The sequence below is a fragment of the Ailuropoda melanoleuca genome, chromosome 6, assembly GCF_002007445.2.
Source record: "Ailuropoda melanoleuca isolate Jingjing chromosome 6, ASM200744v2, whole genome shotgun sequence".
NCBI classification, from domain to species: domain Eukaryota; kingdom Metazoa; phylum Chordata; class Mammalia; order Carnivora; family Ursidae; genus Ailuropoda; species Ailuropoda melanoleuca.
Genome location: NC_048223.1, coordinates 126,202,897 through 126,230,127, shown reverse-complemented (window position 1 = coordinate 126,230,127; position 27,231 = coordinate 126,202,897). Strand labels below are relative to the sequence as shown.

Sequence of the window (27,231 nt, the reverse complement as noted above, 5' to 3'; positions counted from 1 at the left end):
GGCGCCGTGTCGGCTTTACGCGCGGAGCTGCTAACGCCGGGCGCCTCCCGGACGCAGCTGGGTTGGGCTACTTGGTCGCCGGCGAAGGCGACGGCGGGGGGGAGTGAGGAGTGCGGCGGCGGCGGCCGCGGGCAGTCCCCGTCCCTGGAGCAAGGGGCGGGCGGTGGACGCAGGTGGGCGAGTCTCTCTGGCTTTTCCCGGTGAGGACTTGGGTTGCGTCTGGCGGAGCGGTGGAATCACTGGTGGCTGTGCGGGCGACTGTTCTTGGGTGAGCCGCTGTCGGGGCGCCTCGGGGAGGGGGCGCGGCCGGTGTGCCTTGGGGGCCCGGGCCGTGGGGACCCCTCTGCTCTGCGGGAACCGGCGCCTGCAGCGCGACAGGGGCTCTGGGTAGGGGGTGTCGGTGGGAACTCCTGGCAGCCACGACCTTGATGGGCGGCGTCCTGGCCATGAGGTCTTTGGGAGCGCTGGATGTTGGAGGGACGCCCTGGGGTGCAGCCCAGGGCCTGGCTGGGGCTCCCCCAGGGGCCAAGTAAGGTGTGGGTCTGGTGGCAGGAGCATGGCGAATCATAAAAGCCAATTCATTTGGTCACTTACAAGAGACTCCCTAGCTCTTTGCTTTTAAAGTAACACCCCCACCTACACCTCCCCCGCCGCGTGTTTTGTTTTTGTTTTATTCAGTGGCATGTTCCTGCAGTAAGTTTGCTTCAGCAAACGTTTTGATGCCTGACCTTCCTATACGGATTATACTCAACATCTTGTTTAGAAAATGGGTCCTACAGGACGCCTCGTTACCATCAAAAGGAGTGGGGTGGACGGCCCCCACTTTCCACTGAGCCTCAGCACCTGCTTGTTTGGAAGGTGAGCCCTGCACATGGGTGGGCAATTTAGTTTAAAAGACATTAATATCCTAATCATAGATTAACAGACTGGAAACACCCGAGGAGTGGTTCCTGCCCCCAAATTTGCTGGGGACTTTCCTACCTCTTGTCAACATAACATAGTTGTTTATTAGGAAATAGAATTTTGAAAACAATATTTATATAGTTTTGTTTTTAATCAAACACATTTTAAAATTGACTTGATAAAATCTTTAAATGGAGAAAAATGTAGGTTATTCTCAAATACTGATTCACTGCAGGCATTCTTTAGATGACCAGTGCGCTCATCTGAAACCCCTCCAAACTTGGCGTGCCTTGTCTGTGGGGGAGCCTACTGAGCCACTGAGGGAAGGAGGCTCTGTATTTGGTTTGTTGGTCTTTTGAAAAAATGCAAAGAAGTCCTGCTAGTGTTTTAAGAACGTCTTTCTTTTTGCTGGCCTGTGTTGGTGGTAAATAACTATGGTCCCTGTAACACAGGCACACTCCACAGGGTTCGTAACATGGGATTTCTTATAAAATGATAAGTTACCCTCTCTGTGGAGCCCTGTGAGGTGGGACATCCCCCCACCTTCTATCCACACCCCGTCCTGTCCTACCCGCCCCACCCCTACCTTGTTCTATGTCACCGCAGACATTCTGAGCTCTAGCTCATGTTGGTGCTTTTAGCCAGTTTAAACGTTTATGATTGGAATGTTCTATCTTCCTATGTGAATGATTCCTTTCCAAATTTCAGATATCTAGTTAAATGTTACCTAAAGAGAAGCCTTTGGTGAACGCTGCACTTGTCTTTCCTAACACCGCAGGGTGATGAGTCTATGGTTCTGTCTCCCACTACTAAAAACTGTAAGGACAGGGACTGTCTAGTTCATAATTATGCATGCAGTGCCTTGTAGGGTCTGGCGAGAGACAGGTGATCAGTAGCTGGCACTCTGTGTCTAGCAGATGCATGGGCTGAACGTGGAATCATAAATAGCAGTGGTTCTCAGCCTAGGGTTCTTTTGCCCTGCAGGAGACAACTGGCAAGGTCTGGGGCCATTTTTCTATGTCACTGTGGGAGGCTCAAGCCAGTGGCATCAGTGAACACAGGTCGGGGGTGCTGCTAAGGAGCCTGCAAGGTACAGAAGAGCCCCTACTGTCAAGAATGTCAACGGTGCTGAGGTTTAGAACCACTGATCCATGGGGATTCTAGCTGGCAGTTTGCAACCACACAAATTCTCAGTTCTAATGAGATCATGTCTCTCTCTTGCTGGAATATTCTGTTACCTAGAAGTCAAATTCTCTTCTTTAGTTTAAAGTAGCTGATCACTTTCCATAGCTTCTTCTCTCTTCAAAGGAAAAAGAATACACATTTTGGTGTCAAATGTCAGTCATTCTGGCTATTCTACAGCAGTGATTAAATATCTTTTTATGTGGGATTTTATCATTTAAAACCCATTCAAAAGTGTTTGGTCATATGACATAGGTAGAAAGAGATATTCTTCTTTTTATGGTTTTATTTGGGAAAAGTACTTCTTACAAAAGGACTGCAGATTACAGAGACCTCTGCAACAATTATTTGTTTTTTTCTTAAAGTGAAAGAAGGGGTGGGATTCCAGGAGTCAGAGCGGTCCCTGGACAGATAAGCAGCATCTCCAAGTTACTTTAGGAATTAGAGCAACAAAACTCAGAGCTTAAACTTCCAATTGAGAAGTTCTTCTAACAGCTTAACTTTAGCTCGTCTCGTGGATTAACACCCCGCCCCCTTTTAGAGAAAAAGCATGACTTACTCCTGCCGACCAATGACTCCACTACAAGAAACACCTTAGAACCTAAGTTCTGCATCACATCTGTCTGCCTGCAAAGCTCACGGATGGAATGAGGCAAATCCCAGCAAAAACAAACCCAGAAACCCAACAATGAAACCTCAAATGAGGACAAAGTTTTGTCCAAAAGTGCCTGGGCTGGAAAGGTTAGGAGACCATAAAACAAAATACAACTGTGTATCCGAGCCCCGGTGAATGTTAATATATGGGACAACCAGCTAGCTTAAACCTCTTCGCTGAGCCCATTTCTCTCTTTATATGGACAGAGCTAGCACTGCTCTATCCACAGCTACCAATAAACTGCTTTGTCCTTTATAATCTATTCGCCACACCAGGCTGAAACCACTAAACCACGTTTTTCCACGAAGGCCATGGAAAAACCGTGGAACTGTGCAGGGACAAGAAACTTAGCGCACACTCACCCTCACACAAACCAAACCTATCAGCCCTTGGGAGTTCACTCCCAGCTCTACGCGTATTTGATACCACTGTGTCTTTTATATGCATTCTAGAAAGTGATAGTCCCAGCTCCAGAATAGTGTATTGAGAACAGAGCGGAGAGTATATATCTGTTCGAACTTACAGTAGAGGGAACCCCAGAGACCCAAGGAAACTTACTAAGGACCATTTGGATTAGTTTGCACGTGGGTTTGGACATGCTCCCTTCTGCTGCTTCCTGCGGACGTTCTTTGTGTGCAAAGTGAAGTTGAATCTAAGAATGCTTATTCGTTGCCTGCATTCGTATTTTTAATAATAGACTTGTGAATCTGTCCGTTAATACAGTGTCGTTTTAAAACAATGAAAAGCTCATGAGTAAATGGCATTGACTGTGTGCCAGGCAAATGGCAGACATGTGTAATTCATTCAGTGTTTGAACAACCCAGTGATATAGGTGCTGATGTGATTTTCTTTTGGTACGTGAAGAGACAGGTGTTAGCATAGAATACAGCAGCCGTAGTGATGAAGAAACCTTTGAACATGCATAACATTACAAAGGAACACACATAAACATTTCTTTATGGAAAACAAGCACAGAGTATCAGAAATCGTTACAGTTCTCCAAACTGATAGAAAGTGCTCACTTATTTGGGTCTTATAAGCATAGGTATTTCAGTAAAGGCAATCCAGTTTTGTATTCTAATATTTTCCATTATAATTGTTTTCAAGTATCCGAAATCTTAAAGATTTAAAATAGTCGCTTCCACAATACTTGTCAAAATTGTTCACCAAATGCACAGGTCATCCCATTGCCCAATTGATTATCCCTTTCTGTCATTTCATTTATGGATCAAACATATGGTCAAATGCTGTTTTATTTTGAAGCATTCATGGAATTTCTAAAAAATTGCAACAGCCTAAAACTTTTGATGTCTTTCATTGAAGGGGTATCGAATGTGACATTCGTATCCAACTCCCTGTTGTGTCAAAACAGCATTGCAAAATTGAAATCAGTGGGCAGGAGGTAAGCGGGTATTTGAAATCTGATTTTTTTGTTTTGTTTTTTGACTTTTCATTTCACTTTTTACCCATTCATCAATTACCTATTTTCCCCTTTCTTCTACTTTGCAGGCGATACTGTTTAATTTCAGTTCCACCAATCCGACACAAGTGAACGGATCTGTCATCGCACAGCCTGTTCAGCTAAAGCACGGAGATGTGATCACCATTGTCGATCGTTCTTTCAGGTGGGTGAAAGGTAAAAACCAGTCATTCTCGACACAAGTGCCCCAGACTAGCCTGGCAGACGTCTGTGATTTTTCTGTGCTGCTGATGACGTCAGAGCGTTTGAGGCGGCCACTCTCACCCCTGGTTCGCAATCTAAGGTCACGTGGGTGTAGCAGGGATGACCCCCTTTGAGGATCCGAGTGCAAGGAGCTGGGCCAAGAAGCGTGACCAGAGCCTCACGGGGCTTTATTTTTGTTGTCAGTGTGGTGAAACCGCGTGCATTTTTCCGTTTCTGTTTCATTTTAAAGTAAAAACGTTCCTGGGGAGGGGCGCCTGGGTAGCGCAGTCATTAGGCGTCTGCCTTTGGCTCAGGGCATGATCCCGGCGTTCTGGGATTGAGTCCCACATCGGGCTCCTCCGTTGGGAGCCTGCTTCGTCCTCTCCCACTCCCCTGCTGTGTTCCCTCTCTCGCTGGCTGTCTCTATCTCTGTCACATAAATAAATAAAATCTTTAAAAAAACAAAGCAAAACAAAAAAACGTTCCTGGGGAAAAGACACAAGACAAGATATCCAGCTCAGCTTATCGTGACATGAGCACCTGGGTGATTATCATCTGCGAGGGGACTGAATTGTGTTTTTTCAAAATTCATATGTCGGAGTCTTGACCCCCGGCAAGCAGAGTATGACTGTATTTGCAGACAGGGCCTTTGAAGAGGTGATTGAGTTAAAAGGGGGCCCTTAGGGTGGGTCCTAATCAATCTGACTGGTGTTCTGGTAAGAAGAGGAGATGAGGACACAGAAGAAGGGGAGCAGGTGCTCAGAGGGACGGCCACATGAAGGCAGCAGGCACGGCCCTGACCACCGCAGGATAGAGGCCTCAGGAGAAAACAGTCCCGCCAACACCTTGATCTCGGACTTCCGGCCTCCAGCATTGTGAGAAAATACATTTCTGTGTTGATGCCACCATGTGTGGCATTTTGTGTGGCAGCCCTCACAAACTAAAACACCACCCAAGCTGTAAACAGAATATTTCCAGAACCTTCTTCTGGAAAGTTCTTGTGATCACTGCTTCTTTCCCTCACCAAGTAAACCACCCGAGTGGCTTTTCCGATGACATAAAGTCTTTGGAATTTTGCTACCTAGGCACGCCTCTCTAACCGCCATGGCTTTGTCTGTCTTTATTAAACTCCATAAATTTGAAACAATGAAGTATGTACTTGGAGCTGACTTCTGCTCCCACGCTTGTGAGAGCCAGAGCATGGATGTCCCAGTTTGCTCTTTCTCGGTGTCTAAATATTTCATTGAAATAATATCCCAGTTATATACACAGTTATACACTATTTATTCATTCTGGATGGACGTTTGGGAAATTTCCAGGTTTTGAAGTGAGCCGAGGGCTTGCTTTATGACCAGATGTGGTAAATTTTTTACTAATCTCTCCTGTGTGTTTGAAAAGAATATGCGTCTATGGCTCCCGGGGCGGCGGGGTGGTTCTGTCCATGTACGTCCGTGAGATTCAAATCCCTGGTTCTAGAATCAACAGTAATTTAGCCCTTGATTCTTACTCAGGTGCATAGGTTGAAATCACACATTGAGGATTTTTTTGTTTTTTTTCTGTTTTTTTAGCTCTTCTGTTTTTGTTGTGTGTGTGTTGAGGCTATCCTCTGTTGAAACTTAAAATCCTCTCCTGGTGGGTGAAGCTCTCTTGCTTATCTTTCTGAGATACTCTGTACCTTTTGTGATGCTTGTGTGTCAGTAATTGCATATACCATATTTTCCGGCACATCGCTTTCAACTTCTCATAATCCTAAAGGCTCAGATCGTCTCTTGGCACCGGCTGTTCAGTGCCCTTTTCTTTACAATCGGTTTATCTTCTGGATAGATCGATTCTTTTATCATGAAATATGCTTGGTCTCCGTGAGCAATTTTTATCTTGAAATCTCTTTGGTCTGCTGTTCGCGTAGGCCCCCTCCAGCTCTCTTCTGGCTGCTGGTTGCTCGGCGTGTCCCCTCCCATCCTGCCACGTTCATCCGTAGGCGCCTTTGATTGTGCATCTTGTCTCTTGTCGGCAGCACACCCACCCTTGGGTCACGTCGGTCATCCGTGCTGCCGAATGGAACGCCAACCTCATTACTGCCTCCATGTGTGTTAAGCAGATCCTTCCTATGTGTCAAGTGGTCCTCTTTTCCACTGGTCTTCCCGTGAATTTGCCTTCCTTTTTAAAGGGCATGTTTATCAAATAGACTTTAGGCAGGGAGTATCTGATGTGGGATGGAAACCAGAACTTCTTCCCCCAAATAAGATGCTGTTCTGATTGAGATTAATTGAGAAAATTAGATACCTCCAACACAAGAATGGGGAAGGGTCTTAGGAAGAGGGACCTGACCATGAACTCTGCAACCCGGAGAAATAATTCCAGGCACCCCGCTGTTTTCAGATCAGGCCACCTCACAGAGGCCAAGGTCATTATGCCCATAGAAGGTGTTCCGTGAATTCTGCCCAAGGTCTGGTAGAAGGACTGTGAATGTCGTTAAATCTGTCTACATCTTCAAAAATGTGCCAGTCTTTGTTCAGAGACAGATGCGGTAGGCAGGGAAGAGGAGGTCACGGTGATCCTAAGTTACAGGGTGGCTCTGTGGTGACCTTGCACTAGGTGACATCACCAGGGGACTCAGGCCTCAGCTTCCCAGGTGACCTTCCCAGCCCTCAGATGATCTCCACGGATATGAACCGGGGGGGGGAATCCAATTGGCTCTCATATGCAGGCTTTCACAGAGGAAGTACTCAGTGTTAAAATCACACGGTTTATCCGCATTCAGAAATTAATCTGGGTCCCCACCTCTGACAATAGTGTTCGAAAAGAAATTTGAGACAACCTATCCAAGTTTTTCATGTAAAATCTTTTCTAACTCTACCTTTATTTCCATGAATAAGGTGAATCCCTTGAATAAAACCTGAAGTTTGTCTCTTGCTCCTTGGACATTAATGAGATAAGGAGGCTTTCCCGTCAGTTACAGAGCTGGAGTCTGAATGTGTGTCTATCCTTCTGTGCACTTCAGGTATGAAAATGAAAATCATCAGAATGGAAGCGAGTCAACGGAATTCCTGGGACAAAAACGCAAACAGGTGATGGGGGGATTATCTGATTCTTCTGCACGATACTATGAAATCATTTATATGCACGTCAATGAATGGTGTCTCACAAGGGAGGTTAACTCCCTGAGAGGGACAGGTACCTGAGATCTTAAACAAGTTGAACTTAGACATACTGAAATCACTTACAACTAAGCTTTTTTTTTTTTTTTCCACAATGAGAAGACTAAGTCAGTCTTCACCCTTTGGCCTGAAGGCTCCTGGAGTATCTCACGATCAGATCTTCTTGCCAGCCTTTGGTTAGGACAGCTCATCACATAGATTTGAAATCTGGGAACCAGATCAGTGGCTCGTGTTGTCCCCAGTTACTGGGGGACATCCTTACGCTCCTCCATCCTTATGCACCTGAAATGATCACATCAGAGCTGTGAGTCCCAGAGGTACTCCCTAATTTTGATGGAGAGACAACCCACGCCCCTGGGAGAGCGTTACTGTATCAGTGTGAGAGAATCTTGTTAGTGTGTCCATCCAAACAGAGCGGCTTTATCGGCACACAATTCTGGGCCCATCCTTAGAGATTTATGAAGCTTTATGAAGCTACCCAAGCTGGTCTTTTGTGACCAGGTTGTAATTCACTGGCTTAAAAAGCCATTTCATACCTACGCCCGAAATTAGCAGGAAGCCCTTCAACTGATGATCTCTGCTCCAGCTACGTGCTGCTTCCTCCCTAGCGGAATGACCTTAATGGTGACCTTGCCCCTCTTCGGCTTTGGAGGAGAACTAACTTTTGAGGTTCTCTACCCACTTTGTTGGTAGGTATTAGAGAACCAACCAAAAAGCTGGACTTTGAGTTAGAAGTGGTCTCAAAGGCCTATGAGCTGTTTGTTGTCTGGAGTGTGATAACGTCAGTATTGAAACTGAATAGAGAGACCGTGTTACAGTAGTTTGACAGTGATTTTTACGTCTATGGAATATAATGGTACAAAAAATGGGATTGTATGCTTATGTTAGGTATATATTTTAAAATATTAATTCATTTTTATTGCTTAGTCATAAGATCCTTGGCCAACTTCAAGTTGGGAATTAGAAACTAATTCCTCACTTGGCGAGTTAGAGAAGCAACATGTCAGATACCAAGAAATCTGAGACTGATTGAAGAGCGAAGTTAAATTATTTGACTTTGGATATATTTTGTGATTTTTTTTTTTCCCATAATAATTCAGAGGAGATACTTTCCCTCCTTTGAAACAACATTGAACTTTTATACCTTACATCATTGTTATTCTGTGGTTGTTCCTCGCCCCCTATAAAAGTGTTCTGACAGGTTGTGAGGGTGGCAGTTGGGGGCCAGGTGGGAGTGCTGGATCTGATTGTCGTTCTCGGAGGGCGTGGTCCTGTGATGTGCTCGTTTCACTTTTGCCTGAACATCCGGGCTTGGGTGCACCTGCCGGCCCACGCACCCAGGCCAGGTGGGGCCCCAGCTCACCCACAGGTCCTGCAGCCTCCCTCTGATAAAACTAAGTACTAAGTCGGTAATCTCAGTAATCCTATGCCCTTGGTAGGTTCACAGATGCTGAGCGTAGGTCATGTTTAATTTTAGCTTTGGTTCTTTCATATGGTGATGAGAAAGAAGTCTGAGGAAGTTAGAAAAACTCAACTGAGGTGCCATTTAAACAATTTTGAGCTTCAAGTTTGTTTCTTATTCTATCATTATATTTTTTAAAATCAGCCAAGAAATACTTGTATTATGAGCACTTGCCCCTGTCTATCTTTGGCACATTTCTCAAAGTCTCAAAAATTCCTATAAAACAGTTTGGTAAGAAAAAGCATCCATAGCAAGAATATGACTGTTGGTATTTGAACGAACACCTAAACCACTGTTTTTATTTTGCCAATTCACAGGAATCTCTGCATCGGGTCTCAAGATCTAGCTTCTCTTCCGACCCTGGTTAGTAGTTTTTTGGTTTTATTCTGGGATCCTGCAAGATCAGCTCTCTGTGTAGCGTTAGGGCAAGGAAGAGACACCAAGAACACCAGCGTTCTACATCTAAGTTCACAAAAGTTAAGAGGTTGTGGTACGTAACACGACAGATGGACAGACACCTGAGCTAACATTTCCTCAAGAGAGGTGTAGGGCGCCATGCTTATCGGAACGTCCAAGTGTGTAAATAAACTGAACACGGTGTCAGTTTAACTGAGCAGACTAATAGCAGGTGATCCCTTATATTGGTTATAGGAGCCTGATGTGATTTATTTGTTCACATCATAATTCGAGTATCAGAATACTTTTATTATGCATTTTGACATTGAGTAATTTGTAGGCTAAGGGAAAAACTAGATTACAAAACAATTTGAAACGGTTGTAAAATTTGAATACTGCGTGTTGTTAATCACTGAGAAAATCTTGCACTTTCTGTTTCTTATTTCATAACTCTTTGCCAAGATGGGAAAGTTCAAGATTCCAATGCCCGTTCAAAATTCTCTGAAGAAAATGTTTCAGGAGGTCCTCTGGTACACGTGAAGCATGGCAAAGCAGCCGGCACAGTCTCGGATGGCCTCGAAGATCACACTGCTAGCAAAACTCTTAATGGTGTTCATTCCTCAGAACTTCCTGGAGAGAATTACAGAAATGCAATGGATCCTACAGCTGGGGATCTTGAGGAAGATTCCAGCGGACCCCTAGTGAGCTGTAATGGAGAACTGAAGTCTTTCCCTTCTACATGCTGTCCAGAGAATAGCGAAAACCACCAGTCTCCCTTCAGGAAGCTTTACGAGTCAATGAAGGAAGAGTTTGATGTGAAATCAGAAAAAGGAAATGTTCTACAGAGTGGTAGAAAATCGGGGTCACGGAGTCATCGCACGTCAGAGAACGAATGTTCTGGTGGGTTACAAGACGGGACACAAGTCCTGGTCTCGCTTAAATCCAGACCCAGGTCGGGTCGATTCACCCCAATTAAGGCCAACCCTGCTTTGGGAGAACAAGGAATTAGCCGGACTGAAGACAGAAAAGGTGAGGAGGCTGTTGAGATGCCCAAGGAGACCATGGGACCCAGCATCCCTCCTAAGGAGGTGACAAGAACCAAGACCCTGGTCCAACATTCCCCACACAACTCCTCACGAAAACGTCGGAGTGAAGACGTGCGTGTTCCCAGCGGAAGTGAATCTGTGAGTCTGGATCAAAGGGAAGCCGTCAGGACAGATAACCAAACATCTACTCCTCGGAAGTTCCTAACCAGAAATCAAACACCCACTAAAGTCGAAAATGCTGATAATCTGGGGGCTACACCAGAAAAACACTTCTCCAGAAAGAGGGGGAGTGTTCCTACCGGTGTGGACATTCCAGCTACAGAACCAGAAACTCAGAATCACACTGTTTTAGCTCCACTGCCCGTTCAAGTTGAAAGGAAGATTCAAGGCGTTTCCGGGCACCAGCCTGAGAAAGTGGGCGCCCCTGCTGGGCACCTGGGCTCTGGGTTCCTGGGCCACAGTTCGGTTGATAGCGGCCACTCTGGTGACTCCATTAGTAAGTTTACTTACCTGTGCGTTTATTTTCCCTGCAGGCTCACACCTACCTTGTTTCTAGGTCTGAAGCCCCGAGATCTTCCCCTCAGCAGTGAGTGCACTGATGCAGGAGGTCTGTGAGGCCCAGCGCTGTGCTGGGGAGCCGGCCGTGTGCACCGTCTGCCCCGACGGACTCGCCCTCCCGTCCTGGACAGTCGTACCCAGGCCCTCCGGGAAAGGGGCAGGTTGTCAGGCAGGAGACAGCCGGGGATTGTAAGGGGGCCCGAAACCATGTGGGATTCTCCTGTCCCACCTCCGAGAAAATAGGAAGGAAGATACACCCAATAAGCATAATAGGTTTTCACAGAAGTTTTAATTCTGAACCATAAGCCCCTGTAGCCTTGAGTTTCCTCCCGTAACTGAAGTCCAGGGAAATCAATCCCTTGGAAGTGTTTCAATAGAGGGCGTCTTGCTGGGATTTATGCTCTTCTCAGGGTCTCCTACTAGCAGTTTTTTGTTTTTTATAAAACAGTGGACTATACCCATGGGTTTATGTGTCAGGCTCTGTTGTAGGTGTTTTCCAGACATTCACACTTTCACTCCTCCACGCCGGCAGAGGAGTGCCCACGGGACAAGCATTCCTGGGATCTCCCTCTTGCAAGGAGGGAAGCTGAGAGCCTCACGTCACACAGCGAGTGGCAGAGCTCTGACCCCCGGAGTAGGTTTGGCACCTCCCCTGGGCGTTCACCGTGCTTCTCGGGGCTCTGCGGGTGTTCCGAAGCAGCTGGGCTTACTGCCCGGGCTCTGCTCTGCAGAGGGTCCCTCGGGCGAGGTGCGCCGTGCTCGGAAATGAGACCCGCACGCATCCCTCACAGTGTCCCCATGAGTCTCGCGAAGGGGCATCACTTAGGCAAGGGATTTCTGTTGCATGCTGGTTCACGAGGATGTGCGGTGGGTTGGGACTCATGACTTGCCGATTCGGATCACCCAGAGAAGTTGTCAAGTTCATGACTTCTCGCTAGGTAGGTCTGGGTGAGGCCTGAGTTCACAGGTGGCTTTTGAAAAAGCCCTCTTGGGTCGCTGTGGCAACACCATCTCTGTCATTGCCCAGCTCCAGTGTGGAAGCCACCGGTCCTCACCGGTCCTTTTATCAAGCTCTGTCTACACAGGAGATTTCACCCTTTTGTGGAAAATCTTTGTCCTGTCCAGTTAGGACTTGCCCTTTTGTTGGTTTGTCCCTGGATCTTTCCTGAGCCTTTCAAGCAGCTCCAGTGCCCTCAGCCTTACAAAGGCATGAAATGCTGCGGTGTTAGGTTTCCGCGGACTTCACCAGTGGCTTGTCTAACTGCAACCTGATGGGAGTCTGTGTAAGTCTGAATCTTCCATTTTCTTTCCACATTTGTATTCCTTACTTTAGATAAGATTGAGGGAACACCCCTGAAAAGAAGGCGGGTCTCCTTTGGTGGTCGTCTGAAGCCGGAGTTATTTGATGAGAATTTACCCCCTAATACACCTCTCAAGAGAGGGGAGACACCGAGACGGTCTCTTGTCAGCCACCCTCCGCCTGTCCTGAAGAAAATCATCAAGGTACGTTGATTAAAAAATCTAAAGGAGAGCTCCTTCCCTGGGCTTCTAAGCATGATTCTAACATGGCCGAGCACGGGCCTCAGGGGCTTCCTGCCAGCCAGGCTTACAGGTGATTGCTCAGGGGGTTCCATAAAAACTAGAAATTTCAAGGGTGCCTGGGCGGCTCAGTCGGTGAAGCATCTGACTCTTGATTTTGGCTCAGGTCATGATCTCAGGGTTGTTGGATCACGTCCAGCTCCGCCCTCGGCTGGGGAGTGGGCTGGAGATTCTCCCTCCCTCTCTGCCCCTCCCCCCACTTGTGTGCCCTCTGGCTCACTCTCTCTCAAAATAAATAAATAAGATCTTAAAAACAAAAAACACTAGCCGTTACAAAATCTGGAGACATCATGACACATAACTATAAGGCATTGTTTCTTCTTCTAGAATTATGTGGTGAAAGGAAAATCTTGATGGCAGCACACCTATGGTTCTGACCGTCAGCTCTTTAGAACTTCTAACCACCTACCTTAGGCTGTGCTGTCCTCCTGATTTCAGGTCTCTAGAAAGTTATGGCCCCACGGCTCATCCTCGTCAGAGGGCCTGGGCAGTCTTAATTTCTTTCTCATACCAAAAGGAGTATAAGGTATGTCTGGCTCCTTTTCCATTTTACAATGGCTCCCAGCAAGGAGCAGCCCTCTTTCCGTGTAGACCGAAGGGGATTAGACACCTACAGATGGTGCTTTTCTCCAGTTCAGCTCAGAGCAGACCCATGTGTCACTCCTTGGGAGGTTCCTTCTGCCTTTCTATCCAAAATACCCCAGCTAAGACTCGTTCACTGTGTTTCCCCATTCTTTCCTTAAATGAGGGGGACAGATTCCCCTTTCTACCTGACACTTGACCGACAGTGGTTGAAGATTTAAACAGCTAAAATCCTTAATGGGGGGACACCTGGGTGGCTCAGTGGGTTAAGCAACTGCCTTCGGGTTCAGGTCAGATCCTAGGGTCCTGGGATCGAGCCCCTTACCGTGCTCCCTGCTCGGTGGAGAGCCTACTTCGCCTTCTCCCTCTGCCTGCCCCTCCCCCGCTCGTGTGCTCTCTCTCTCTGACAAATAAATAGATAAAATATTTTAAAAGGTAATTCTCGATCGGGTGGGGTTTTCACATTGACTACAGAGGTGTTCTATTTGTGGTAAGGTTCCTTATGAACATTTAAACCTCATCAGGAATACCCTCAACCATCAAGAAAAGAAGATTCTTCAGAAATCCGTTTGGAAGCGACTGCACCTGACCAGTGTACGGGATCTCCAGCTCCGAACCCGCCGAAAACGTCACCAGTTGCAAATGACACCCGCCGTCGGTCATGCAAGGTGTCCGCCGTCTCCAGTGGCAGCAAATCTCCTCATCACACCGACGTTCCCAAGAGGGGAGCAAGGAAGAGCGGCAGCGTGCCTTCAAAGAGAACTTCCATCGATCGAAGCCAACATGAGATCTTGCAGAGGATTTACTCCAAAAGAAGGAGTGGTGCTTCTGAAGCCAATTTAATTGGTGAGTGTTGTGTTGGCAGATAATGGCGTCACGTTCGTCCTCTCACCGGGACGAGTTTGGAAACGTTTCAACACCTTCTCCTTCTGACAGTGGCAAAGTCGTGGGCGGACGTCGTAAAACTCGGAGCCAAACAAACCCAAGCTAGAGTGGTCAAACGTGGTCCCCAAAGGCAGCTGAGCAAAAGGCACCGGAGAGCGAATACTCCACAGGTAGGAGGTGCCCTTTCAGAGCATTTCCTCTGCACGGTCCTGTGGGGTGTGCATTTACGCTTTGACGTTCTGTTCATCTTGTTCTATTTTTTTCCAGAAGCCTGTTCGCGATGTTCACAATCAGTTTAGCACCGGCCACGCCAACTCTCCTTGTACCATAATAATAGGGAAAGCCCACACTGAGAAAGTACACGTGCCCACTCGGCCCTACAGAATGCTCAACAACTTTGCATTCAGCAAAAAAATGGACTTTAATGAAGATCTTTCAGGTAAAAACCTGGCTTGGGTCTTACAAACGCTTGCCCTCTGACCCTCCTCTGTGGGAAGATACGGGGAGGGGGGTGTTAGAGTTGTATCTACTGTGAGTGGTTTTGGGAGGATAAACATTCTATTTAACTTCCTGGGGTGGTGATGGTTCAAGGAAGAGAAGGCTGGATTGGAGAGCAAGAAGGATTATTAGTCCTTATAAGGATAATAAGGATAATAAGGACTAATAAGGCGTCTCTACTAATCAATTGCCGCAAAGTTAGAGCCATGGGTCTGAGCAATGTTTTGCTGCTTCACGCTTTCTTTCCCTTCCATGAAGCTTAACTGTGTCTCGAAACAAAGGCCTGTGAAAAGGTTTCCCTCAAGCATCAATGGTTGAGCCAGTGTTTCCATTCTCAGCAAACGTGGGATGAGACCTCCTCGTGGTTGTCCTAGGGTAGAGCCAAGGCAAGAGCCCAGGGCTGGGATTTCATGCTCCATGGTTTGACCACTGGTTTCTGCCTCGACCATCTTTGGAGGGAGGTGAGACTTGATTCCACCTCCCGTTAAATGGATTCTTGTTTGTATTTCCTGGCATATTTTAAGATGGAATAGTTGTACTCCTCTGTAGAACCTGGGATTACAGTCATAGTTGGACGAATACTTTCAGCTTTAAAAAAAAAAACACAAAAAACGCAGAACAGTCATAGTCAGTTTTGAGAGCACGCTCAAGGAGAAAAAAGTTTCGAGTATATGCCCCCGATCTGCAGACATGTGCACAGACGTGCATCCTTGTAAATTATGGATGAGTGTAAACAACACCTATGTCAGCAAGCATTGAAACCAATTCTCAAAAATATTTTTAAGATAAAATTAGTAGAAACTTAAATACTTAGTATGCAGGAGAGTGGATTTCCCCAACTTCCTTCAAGACACCGTCCTAGAAAATCAAACACTCCCACCCCTTGGTGTGAGTAATTTGATGACAGAACACCAGCCTATGCAGAAGACTGGTCCTGGGTATTTTAAGGAAGGCCTGAACAGGGGCAGAGGGATGAGATTTTTAAGTGAACTAGCTGATTGGAGGACCTTAAGAACAGGCTTCCCAAATACAATTTGCAAACAGATGGCAGACAGAGCATTTTGATCCATTGATGGCAGAATGAGTAGACGAAATGTATTTCAGAAAGATAAATCTTCCATCTAAAGAACTGTATGGTTCTTTTCTTCTATTAGGTCAATACTACTTTTTGGTGTTAAAATGAAAACATGGTGATATTATCATTTGACAATACTATTAATGGGCTGCCCGATGGACAGTCATTTTTTTAAAAATTGGGGACATTTTATTTGTACATGAAACCCAGATCTACTTTTCAAGGCAGCATGAGGATGCTCGGTTTCTGGATGTCTGGAGGGGAGAGGCACAGGGGGCTGGCCTCTGTCTCCCAGCCAATGCTCGGGAGCAGGGCAACGGGCCAAGACTGAGATGGCAACTGCCTTCTTTAGATTTTTCTCACCAGGAGGAAAGGCAAAGAAGAGATACGATTCCAACTTCCCATTACTCTTCTTCAACAAAATGAGTTCGTTATTAACACAAGACTCTGTCTCCCAAGAATTCTGGGGAGGGGTTCCCTGTTCGCGCTCTGCCACTCCCTCTGGTGTATCTGAGGACTGGCGTGGCTGTTGACACGTTTGAACAATATGTTCATTGCTTTTCCAATATCCTCACATCATAGGGTTAACTGAAATGTTCAAGACTCCGGCGAAAATGAAGCCACAAGCACTGAGCCTATGTCCCAATGCTTTTTCAAAGTCAGAGGATTTCCTCGGAAAAAAGCCTTCGGAAGTACCTAATTCAGGAGAAAAACCTCTGCTGTGCACTTCAGAAAATTTTGGTTGGTTTCCTGTTTTGTTTTTTTCTGAGCACTTGATGTTTTCGGTAGGAATTGTAAATGGTATCATTATATATATATTTTTACAACAAATACTGTATCGTATCTCTACAATAGATACTCCCGAAAAAACACCATTTGCAGATTCTCTGCTCTGTCGTGTTTAGGGGAAATTCCTATTAGCAGTTGAACTAACGTTGGTATATAGCCAGCGGCATAAAAAGGAATAATTGTAATAATATTGTTTAATAAATGTAATTAATAATTTAATTAATAATTTTAATCCTATAGTTTAATAACTGCAAACTCCCTGTGTACGCTTCTGCCTTCTCTGTTTAAAGAGGTTGACCAGCAGAGAATTAGAACGATCGCTCATCATAGTTACGTAAATTTCCCAAACTCAAAATAACTGTAAATAACCCAAGAGCAAGATAATGCGTGGTTATCTCTGCTGATCTTCTGGATGGCCTGTGCCGCGGTGTTGAGCCCGAGATGGGAGAAATGAGTCTGTCTTGTTCTCTCCCTGAGTACTGGCTACCCACTGCCCATCGTAGAGGGAACAGCTGACACTAACGGTGCCTCCTCCACTGAAAAGCAGCTGTTTCCTGTGCGCTATGGACCCCAAGCATACGGAGCATAAGCCGTGTTAGGGTGTGGGTGGTTCAACAGGAGAAACAGCTGTTTGCTTCTCATGTTTGAGAAAAAGAATGGCTGTGTTCAGATGCCCGAGACACCATGTGGCGGACTTCAGGAGTCCCTTCTTAAGGACTTTTTTTCTTTTATCTGATCCGAATCATCACCTCAACATGACCCCATAGCCTGTCACCAGATAACATTCTTAAGTGTGCGCCGTTCCTATGTAAGACGGATACATGGCCACATAAGTAGCCAGCTTCGTGAGCTTAGCTAGCTGGTTAGGAGGCTGAATTATTGGCTCTTCTGCGGTATTTCATAAAGGGAAAATACCAAATTGGCACAACACAGGGAAGAGAATCTATTTATGTGTGTTTTTGTTTCCCGTAGGAGAGACTATATTCCCCATGACTCAGAAGGCACCGCAAGAGCCATCCGATCAAAGTCCTGTCTGCTCTGCTCTCAGACGGCCGGCTATTAGAGTAAACTTGAACATCGAGAAAACTCCAGGATCAGAGGCAGAGCCTCCAAACAAGTTTCGAAGGTCCGCGGAGCTCAGAAATACGCAGATGCCAGGTCCAGGGCCCAGGGACGAAGAAGCAAACACAGACACTGCTGAGAACACTTCCGGGCAACGTCTGAGGAAAACTCCACAACGAAGACAGAGACCAGAGGGAGCGACAGAGGAATGGGAGAGCTGTTTTGAAGCATGTGAGAAACCTGTCAAATCAGAAGACTGTTCTGAAAAGACGGTAGATATGAGGAGATCGAGAAGATATTCAGAGCAAAAATGGAAACCAATAGCAGACCTGACCACCCTCAAGAGACAGCAGGACACAGAACCCAAGGAAGACCTGGGGGGCATGCGAGGTCTCTCCCAAACCCCCAGTCACACCCAGGAACTAATGGATGTGGGAAACAAAACTGCAGAAAAGTGCCAGAAATCTTCAAAACCAGAATCAGTTGGCATGCCAACCAGGATGAACATACAGCTCGAGACCTCTCCCCAGAAAGTGGACCTAGAGGAAGAGCCGTCATCTCTCAGGAAGCCCACCCACACGCTGGGAGAAAGCATCCCCTCACACAGAGAACCAGGAGATGGTGATGAAGACATGAAGTGGTTTAACAGAACTCCAAAGCAGAGCATGGACTCTGCAGAAAATGTAACTGGAAGCAAGAGGCTGTCAAGAACACCCAAGAGAAATGTCCAGTCCTTAGAAGACTTGGCTGGCCTCAGAGAGCTCTTCCAAACACCAAATCACACAGATAAACCAACGGCTGATGACAAAACCACCAAGGTCCCCTGCAAATCTCCACTAGCAGATCCAGTCAACACACCAACAAGTAGAAAGTGGCAGCTTGAGACCCTTCCCCAGAATGTGGACCTAGATGAAGACCCCTCAGCTCTCAGGAAGCCCACCCGAACACCAAGGACAGCCGTGCTGTCATACAGAGAACCAGGAGGTGACGGTGAAGACATCAAATTGTTCAAGGAAACCCCAAAGCAGAAACTGAATCCTGCAGAAAATATAACTGGAAGCAGAAGGCGGCCAAGAATACCCAAGAAAATGGTCCATTCCCTAGAAGACCTGGTTGGTCTCAAAGAACTGTTCCAAACCCCAGAGCACACCCAGGACCCAGTGACCAATAACAAAACCACTAAAGCCCCCTGCAAATCGCCAGTAGCAGAGCCAGTCAACACATCAACAAACAGAAGGAGGCAGCTCAAGACTGCTGCCCAGAAAGTGGACCTAGAGGAAGAACCCTCAGCTCTCAGGAAGCCCATACGAACAGCGGGGGAAAGCGGGCCCTTACACGGAGAACCAGAAGGTGGTAATGAAGACATCAAATTGTTTAACAGAACTCCAAAGCAGAAAGTGGATTCTGCAGAAAATGTAACTGGAAGCAAGAGGCGGTCAAGAACACCCAGGAGAAATGTCCAGTCCTTAGAAGACCTGGCTGGCCTCAGAGAGCTCTTCCGAACACCAAACCACACAGATAAACCAATGGTTGATGACAAAACCACCAAAGTCCCCTGCAAATCTCCACTAGCAAAACCAGTCAACACACCAACAAGTAGGAGGCGTCAGCTCGAGACCCCTGGCCAGAAAGTGGACCTAGAGGAAGAACCCTCAGCTCTCAGGGAGCCCATACGAACAGCGGGGGAAAGCGGGCCCTTACACGGAGAACCAGAAGGTGGTAATGAAGACATCAAATTGTTTAACAGAACTCCAAAGCAGAAAGTGGATTCTGCAGAAAATGTAACTGGAAGCAAGAGGCGGTCAAGAACACCCAGGAGAAATGTCCAGTCCTTAGAAGACCTGGCTGGCCTCAGAGAGCTCTTCCGAACACCAAACCACACAGATAAACCAATGGTTGATGACAAAACCACCAAAGTCCCCTGCAAATCTCCACTAGCAAAACCAGTCAACACACCAACAAGTAGGAGGCGTCAGCTCGAGACCCCTGGCCAGAAAGTGGACCTAGAGGAAGATCTCGGGAAGGCCACGCAAACACCGGGGGAAAGCACAGACACACACAGAGAACCAGGAGGTGGTGATGAAGACATCAGATTGTTCAAGGATACCCCAAAGCAGAAACTGAATCCTGCAGATAATGTAACTGGAAGCAAGAGGCAGTCAAGAACACCCAAGAAAAATGCCCAGTCCTTAGAAGACCTGGCTGGCCTCAGAGAGCTCTTCCAAACTCCAGAGCACACCCAGGACCCAATGACTGATGACAAAACCACCAAAGTCCCCTGCAAATCTCCACTAGCAGAACCAGTCAACACACCAACAAGTAGGAGACGTCAGCTCGAGACCTCTCGCCAGAAAGTGGACCTAGAGGAAGAGCCGTCATCTCTCAGGAAGCCCACCCAAACACCGGGGGAAAGCATCCCCTCACACAGAGAACCAGGAGATGGTGATGAAGACACCAAATGGTTTAACAGAACTCCAAAGCAGAGCATGGACTCTGCAGAAAATGTAACTGGAAGCAAGAGGCTGTCAAGAACACCCAAGAGAAATGCACAGTCCTTAGAAGAGCTGGCTGGCCTCAGAGAGCTCTTCCAAACCCCAGAGCACACCCAGGACCCAATGACTGATGACAAAACCACCAAAGTCCCCTGCAAATCTCCACTAGTAGACCCAGTCAACACACCAACAAGTAGAAGAAGGCAGCTCGAGACCTCTCGCCAGAAAGTGGACCTAGAGGAAGAGCCCTCAGCTCTCAGGGAGCCCACCCGAACTCCAGGGGAAAGCACACACTCGCACACAGAGCCAGGAGGTGGTGATGAAGACGTCGGGTTGTTCAGGGCAATCCCACAGCAGAAATTAGACACTGCAGAAAATGTGAGTAAAAGCAAGAGGCAGTCAAGAACACCTAAGAAAAACCCCCAGTCCTTAGAAGACCTGGCTGGCCTCAGAGAGCTCTTCCAAACCCCAGAGCACACAGATAAACCAACAGCTGATGACAAAACCACCAAGGTCCCCTGCAAATCTCCACTAGCAGATCCAGTCAACACACCAACAAGTAGGAGGCGTCAGCTCGAGACCCCTGGCCAGAAAGCGGACCTAGAGGAAGATTTCAGGAAGCCCACACAAACGCCAGGGGAAAGCACAGACACACACAGAGAACCAGGAGGTGGTGATGAAGACAGGTTGTTCAAGGCAATCCCACAGCAGAAATTAGACGCTGCAGAAAATGTGAGTAGAAGCAAGAGGCAGTCAAGAACACCTAAGAAAAACGCCCAGTCCTTAGAAGACCTGGCTGGCCTCAGAGAGCTCTTCCAAACCCCAGAGCACACAGATAAACCAACGGCTGATGACAAAACCACCAAGGTCCCCTGCAAATCTCCACTATCAGAACCAGTCAGCACACCAAGTAGAAAGAGGCAGCTCAAGACCCCTCTCCAGAAAGTGGACCTAGAGGAAGAACCCTTAGCTCTCAGGAAGCCCACCCGAACACCAAGGAAAACCACGCTGTCATACAGAGAACCAGGAGGTGGTGCTGAAGACATTCACTTGTTTAAAGAAACTCCAGAGAAGAAGCTAGACCACGTAGAAAATGTAACTGGCAGCAAGAAGTGGATAAGAACAAGTAAGGAAAAGGCCCAATTCCTAGGAGACATGGTCGGTTTTAAAGAGCTCTTCCAAACTCCAGAGCACACCAATGAACTAACAGCTGTTGTCCAAACTGCAGTGACGCCCTGCAAATCTCCACTAGCAGAAACAGTCAACACACCAACCCACATGAAGAGATGTCTGAAGATACCTCTGGGGAAGATGGACTTAGAGAAAGAGCTCTCACCTCTCAGGAAGCCCACCCAAACGCCAAGGGGAGCCACACACACATACACAGAACCAGGAGGTGGTGATGAAGCCATCAGACAGTTCAAGGAAACCCCAAAGCAGAAACTGAATCCTGCAGAAAATATAACTGGAAGCAGAATGCGGCCAAGAACACCCAAGAAAATGGTCCATTCCCTAGAAGACCTGGTTGGTCTCAAAGAACTGTTCCAAACCCCAGAGCACACCCAGGACCTGGTGACTGATAACAAAACCACCAAAGTCCCCTGCAAATCGCCAGTAGCAGAGCCAGTCAACAAGCCAATGAGTAGAAGGAGGCGACTCAAGCCCTCTCCGCAGCAAGCAGACACAGTGCTGGAGCCGTCGGCTCTCAGAAAGTCCACCCGAACACGGGGGAGAAACACACAGTCACTCAGAGAACCAGGGGGTGCTGACGAAGAAAACAAATTGTTGAATAAAACTGCAAAGCAGAAACTAAACTCTGCAGAAAACGTAACTGGAAGCAGGAGGCAGTCAAGAACAGCCAAGAAAAATGCCCAGTCCTTAGAAGACCCGGCTGGCCTCAGAGAGCTCTTCCAAACCCCAGAGCACACCCAGGACCTAGTGACTGATGACAAAACCACCAAAGTCCCCTGCAAATCTCCACTAGCAGAGCCAGTCAACAAGCCAACCAGTAGAAGCAGGCGACTCAAGCCCTCTCCCCAGCAAGCGGGCGCAGCAGAAGAGCCGTCGGCTCTCAGGAAGTCCACCCGAACGCGGGGGAGAAACACACAGTCCCTCAGAGAGCCAGGGGGTGCTGACGAAGACATCACATCATTGAATGAAACTGCAAAGCAGAAGCTGAGCCCTGCAGATAATATAACGCTCAGGAAAAATCGGCTAAGAGCCCCCAAGGAAGAGGCCCAGCCCCAGGAAGACCTGGCCAGGCTCAAAGAGTCATCCCCAGGGCAGGATCGCAGCAAGGAACCGGGGAAGGACCCGGGGAGTATTGAGGGAGCTCCAGAGCAAACTCCAGACAGGAGGAAACCAGTGGAAGTTTTGCGAAGAGGCCTCAGGGCCCCAAGAGTAATAGCCGTGGACGACCTGGGGGCCCACAGAGAGCCCGTCGAATCTGAAAGCAAAGGTAGCATTTCCCTGCCCTCCAAGAGGAAACGAGGAACAGAGGGAGGTTTGACAGGAACGAAAAGGCTGGGCTCTGCGACCCCTGCCCAGGGAGCCACAGAGGAGAAGCCGCCCCAGAAGAGGAGGAGGACAACTCCCACAGAGGGGTGTGGCCCACCCGAACCCCTGACAGCGAAGAAGAGGATGAGGGTCGTGGCAGAAAGGATGGAACTCCTGGGAGACCCGCCGAGGAGCCGCAGGGAGACTAAAGCACGGGGGCGAGAAGCAGGGAGGACGACCCCTCCACATCAGGTGAGGCTGGGGGTCCCGGAGTCGTGATATGCCGTCTTGGATGGGGTTCTCCAACTGGGGCTAATGTGTGGCATAAACAGTTCATAGCTCGAACGTATATATGAATATCTTTTCCCAAAGGGGCCTGCGTTCCACCCTGAATAACTGCAGACCCACGTCAGGAATCCTTTGGGGACTGATAGCATAGACGGAGTGGGGAAAATAGCTAGTCAAAATTATTCCTGTGAATTTGGGTTAGAGTTTCTCAGGAACTCTTTGAGTTATGCTCATCTGCAGAGGAGGGAAAGGTGCTGAGAAAAGGTGGGAGCTCAGCCCTGGGTTGTTCCGGACCCCACAAGCAGGAGCGCTGTGTTACCTGCCTCCGTCCTTACTGACAATCTGTGTGGGGAATCTGGTCCTGAGAACAACCTACCTTCCCGGCTTGTGAGGTAGGAAGGGTGACTCCTGCACGGAGAGAAGTTTGTAAATTCAGTTCCAGAGATTGCAGTTCTCCCGTCCTGTTCCAGCAATGATTGGTAAAGGATTAGGAAATCATTTACTGCTTGAAAAGGGAGCATTTTTCTAAAATGCCCTTTTGATGCTTGTTGTAATCCAATTTGATGTATATGATACCCAGATGTGGTGATGGAAATTTAGACTGAATTCCTTTTTTTTTAAGTTTTTAAAGATTTTATTTCTTTGAGAGAGGGTGTGTGCGAGCAGGAGCCGGGGAGGGGCAGAGGGAGAAGCAAACTTCCCTCTGAGCAGGGAGCCAGACAGGGGGCTCGATCGCGGGATTCGGAGATCGTGAGCTGAGCCGAAGGCAGATGCTTAACCCAGTGAGCCACCCAGATGCCCCTAGGCTGAATTCCTTATTCACAGTTTATCGGTAGAGGGGATTTCTCCCTGGAAAAAGAGTGATTCCTGGCATCTTAGAAAACAGCTGTTAACTGTTCAAGTGAATTCTTTTTAAGTTCACTTTGATCATCTCTCTCTCCACGTTGAATTGTGAGAATTATATTACTCATGAGTAGCATGTTGCGGATGTCTTGACATTTCTAGGGAATGTCCCTGCGCTCTAGACGGCCAAATAAAACTGAGATGGAAGAGGAAGGACCTGAACCTGTTCTAACAGCAGGAGAAAAGCCGAAAACAAAGACAAGTGACAAGAAGCCTTTGATGACGTCCAAAGAGACGATGTTACAAACCCCAGAAGACGGAGCCAAGAACTTGACATCTGGGGGCAAAGCCCCTGAAAGCAGAATGCGTCTGAGGTCTACAAGACCGAGTAAGATGCCCTCACCTGACATAGCCGAGGAGAAGCAAAGGGAGAAAAGAGCGGGTGTCCACAGGAAGAAGCAGGAGGAAGAAGTTAAGCAACCTTCAGACCCCGTGCGTTTGAGATCCAGAAAAATTACAGTCCCTCCTGGAGGAAATGCTTTCGAGAGTGAACCACAACAAAGGGTAACTCGAAGTGTCAAGAGAAGTGCCGAAAATATTAAAAAGGCAAGTAATTTACTGTTTTTCTTTTTCTTGTCTTTTTTTTTATGAGCATACAGTACTGCGATATAATTTTGCCGCATGTGCAAAAGCAAAGAAAACATGACGTGTGACACGCTGCCGGCTCCTAGTTATACTGGTGGGGGAAGCATGAGTCTAACCCGTGTATTTTGTCGTAGCTGTAGTTAGCTGTATCTGTCTTGGGAATTCCACTTCCAGTAGAAAATTGACATTATGAAGACACCATCCAGGAAGAACAAGGAATTTATGTTGTCAGTACCTTCTGACTGCCTGCAACATACCCAGTATGAAAATTCTAGGTAGAGGTCTTCAGTGTCTCGTTAGTTCAGCAAAACTTACGAACGCAGAGAGGTGGTCCTGTCTGGCGTTCCAAGGAGTTCCTTCAGGAAGCTAGAACGGATGGAAGCCAAGGGTGTCCACATGGCAAGGGGTACTCAATGCCTGCTAATGTTGGGTCACCTTTAGCAGCACGTGAGCCGCCTGGGTTCTGAATAAATCCACAACCAGTGACTGAATTCAGTTGGTGTCCTTCTGGGGGAATACTTGGTTTTGTTAGTTTAAAAGAAGGGGCTTCCGCAGCTCCGTGTTGGGAGTGGTATAAATTTCTTAGCACCCATTTCGAGCCCAGAGGCCAGTGCCGTGGGCCGCTGCTCGAACCTATTGCTTCCCCATCTGGTTCGGTGCGGCTGCAAAGGCAGAAGAGGTCTGTTCCCTGCGTGCCGGGAGGGTGGTGATGGCACCATCCGGGGTGTCCCTGGGCGCCCCTGCCCCCCTTTGAGCCGCGAGGGAGCAGGGACAGAGCAGGTGACTGTGGTCGGGGAGAACAGAGGTATTCTGCCCAGCCCTTTATTAGCTCCTGTAATGCTTGTTCTCTTGTCCTCCGCGTGTGGGTCTCCACCTTGACCTTGCCCTGACATTTCAGTCATGGGACGACCATCTGTGCCATAGTAGGGGACACCTGCAGTCAGTATTCAAGAATTTCCGGTCCTTTGCTTTCAAACTCAGTCTTCGATTATTTGAATTCTTGCCTTTTGTTTTCCTGACCCTTCCCTCCCCTCAGTGATGCATTAATGATCCCTTGGTGAGGTCCCTGGGGGGTCCGCCTCTGATGGGCTGTTGGGTTGGGGGACGGTGTAAGTAGGAGCAGACACCCCGCTGGTTCTGAGAAGGCAGATGGTCTCGTGATTTATCTGGTTGTCCAGAGGGATGAGCCTCCTCTCGGCTCCTTCCGGAGCAGGTGGTCACGCTCACCGAGTTCGGAGAGATTGTCTGCTTCACATGCAGACATTCTTGAGAAGACCCAGAACATCTTGTCCTGTTTGAACATTTGAATTCACTTTTTTGAATGGTATTTTATAATTACTGGGGAAAAGTGTGTATTTGTGTGGAAGTTTTCTTTCTTTTCTTTTTATTACGTATTAACTTGAAAATAAGTTACAAAGCCTCCTATTTAAACTAGAAAAACCAAATAGTAACAACATTTCAAAGAACAAAAGCGACTTTCACAGGCCGCATCTCAAAACTCATTTCCAACCTTAAAATTAGTTTCCTAAAACTAAGGGCCTGCATCACACCTAGTAAGGATTTGGGTTTTTGCAGAGTTGGTTATGAAAAATTGTTCTTTTCAATTACTTAAGAGTTCTATTTCTCTTTCCAAACAGGATAATGACAATGTGTGCGTCAAGAAATTAAGAACCAGAAGTCGTCGGGACAATGAAGATATTTAGCTAAGAAACAGAAAAGGGAAAAAAAGAAGTAATAAGCTCAGTTTAGTGATATATATTCTACTATAATATTTGGGTAAATTTCAAAGGGAAGTTTGTAAATAATGCTATCCGGGTGTTTAAGGAAAAAAGCTTAGAATCTTCTGTCTCCAAGTGGTCTGTTCACAAAGGCCCCATGGAGGTCATGAAGAGGACTGCCGGTCTCATAAAGTGATAACAATATAAAACTTGGCTTGGGGACGGGTGGGGGGCAGGGGTTGGGACCAAGCGTGGCCTTTAATGTGGCAAAATGAAGCCCTGAAGTTTATCACCCTGGCCCGTCCTTGTTAGCCCCGCACGCCAGCACTTGCCGCGCTGCACTGTAAATGCTCTGTGTTGGTCCGTGTCCCACATCAGAATGTGAAAGCAGGGGCTTCTGTCCCTGGATCCCTAACAGCGGGCAGGTACTCAGGAAACATGAATGAATGGGCAGATGAACAAACATCAGCTATTCCGTTACCATGGGGGACACGTTGGGTCCCCTCACGAGGGCTGTTGGTCACCTGCATGGGACAGCCCCATCCTCAGGGTCCTTACCACGGAAGGGAAGACACGTGTAACCTGGAGGAGGCTGGTGGCCCCAGCTGCAGGGCGTAGGGCTCACTGTATTTAAGGACTGGCAGGCGGCTTGCCTTTTCCGCTTCAAGCACCTTGTCCGACCTGGGACTGCTCGCATCTGAGAAGGCATCCGGCACTGAGTCTCGGGGCCGTCAGCCAGGGTGCCACTTGTCTCTGAACGGCGACAGCTCTCCTAGCTTCTCGCGTTTTCCTTTTGCCTTTTCTGAGCTTTGTCCTGAATCTGCTCCCACCTGTGCTTTCTCTGATTGCCCCTGTTGGCCTCCTTCCTTTCCAGCATGTCCCCTTGTTCGGGAAGCAGCCCAAACCCTCCTCCAAAACAGGGACCTTGATTCCCGCGCCGTCCATGCTAGCCGCGGCCCCCTTCAGTCTCGGACCCGGACAGCTGCGTGCCAGGCATCTCCACCTCCACGTTCCACTTTGTCCTGTTCCTCTTTCTGTGTTCCCTGAGTTAGAAAACAGCACACCTTCCCTCCGGGCACCTGTCCGAGTCCTCCCCACTCCCCTGTCCAGCCAGGGTGAGGTGGGGATAGAAGACCAGAGAGGATAGCTGTCCCCTATAGCGTCCCTGTCTGTCCATTCTGATCCCGTTGTGTCTGGCATGGAGCCAGGAGCACATAATAAACAATATCTGCTGAA

General features: G+C 47.7%; 1 protein-coding gene across 3 annotated transcripts; it reads left to right on the top strand.

The window, feature by feature from the left end:
* Positions 1 to 27,231, top strand: MKI67 (marker of proliferation Ki-67). 3 transcript variants are annotated; one of them, XM_034663433.1, is made up of 15 exons: positions 1 to 173; positions 679 to 858; positions 4,064 to 4,142; positions 4,250 to 4,365; positions 7,405 to 7,471; positions 9,341 to 9,386; positions 9,882 to 10,961; positions 12,357 to 12,526; positions 13,729 to 14,050; positions 14,141 to 14,259; positions 14,357 to 14,528; positions 16,245 to 16,403; positions 17,424 to 22,753; positions 23,795 to 24,238; positions 25,915 to 27,231. In XM_034663433.1, exons 2-15 carry the CDS (start codon positions 767 to 769, stop codon positions 25,978 to 25,980), a joined length of 8,262 nt encoding a protein of 2,753 aa, XP_034519324.1. In that variant the 5' UTR covers positions 1 to 173; positions 679 to 766; the 3' UTR covers positions 25,981 to 27,231. The 3 variants fall into 3 exon arrangements, with proteins under 3 accessions (XP_034519324.1, XP_034519323.1, XP_034519322.1); XM_034663432.1 differs by having other exon boundaries at positions 1 to 200; XM_034663431.1 differs by having other exon boundaries at positions 1 to 268.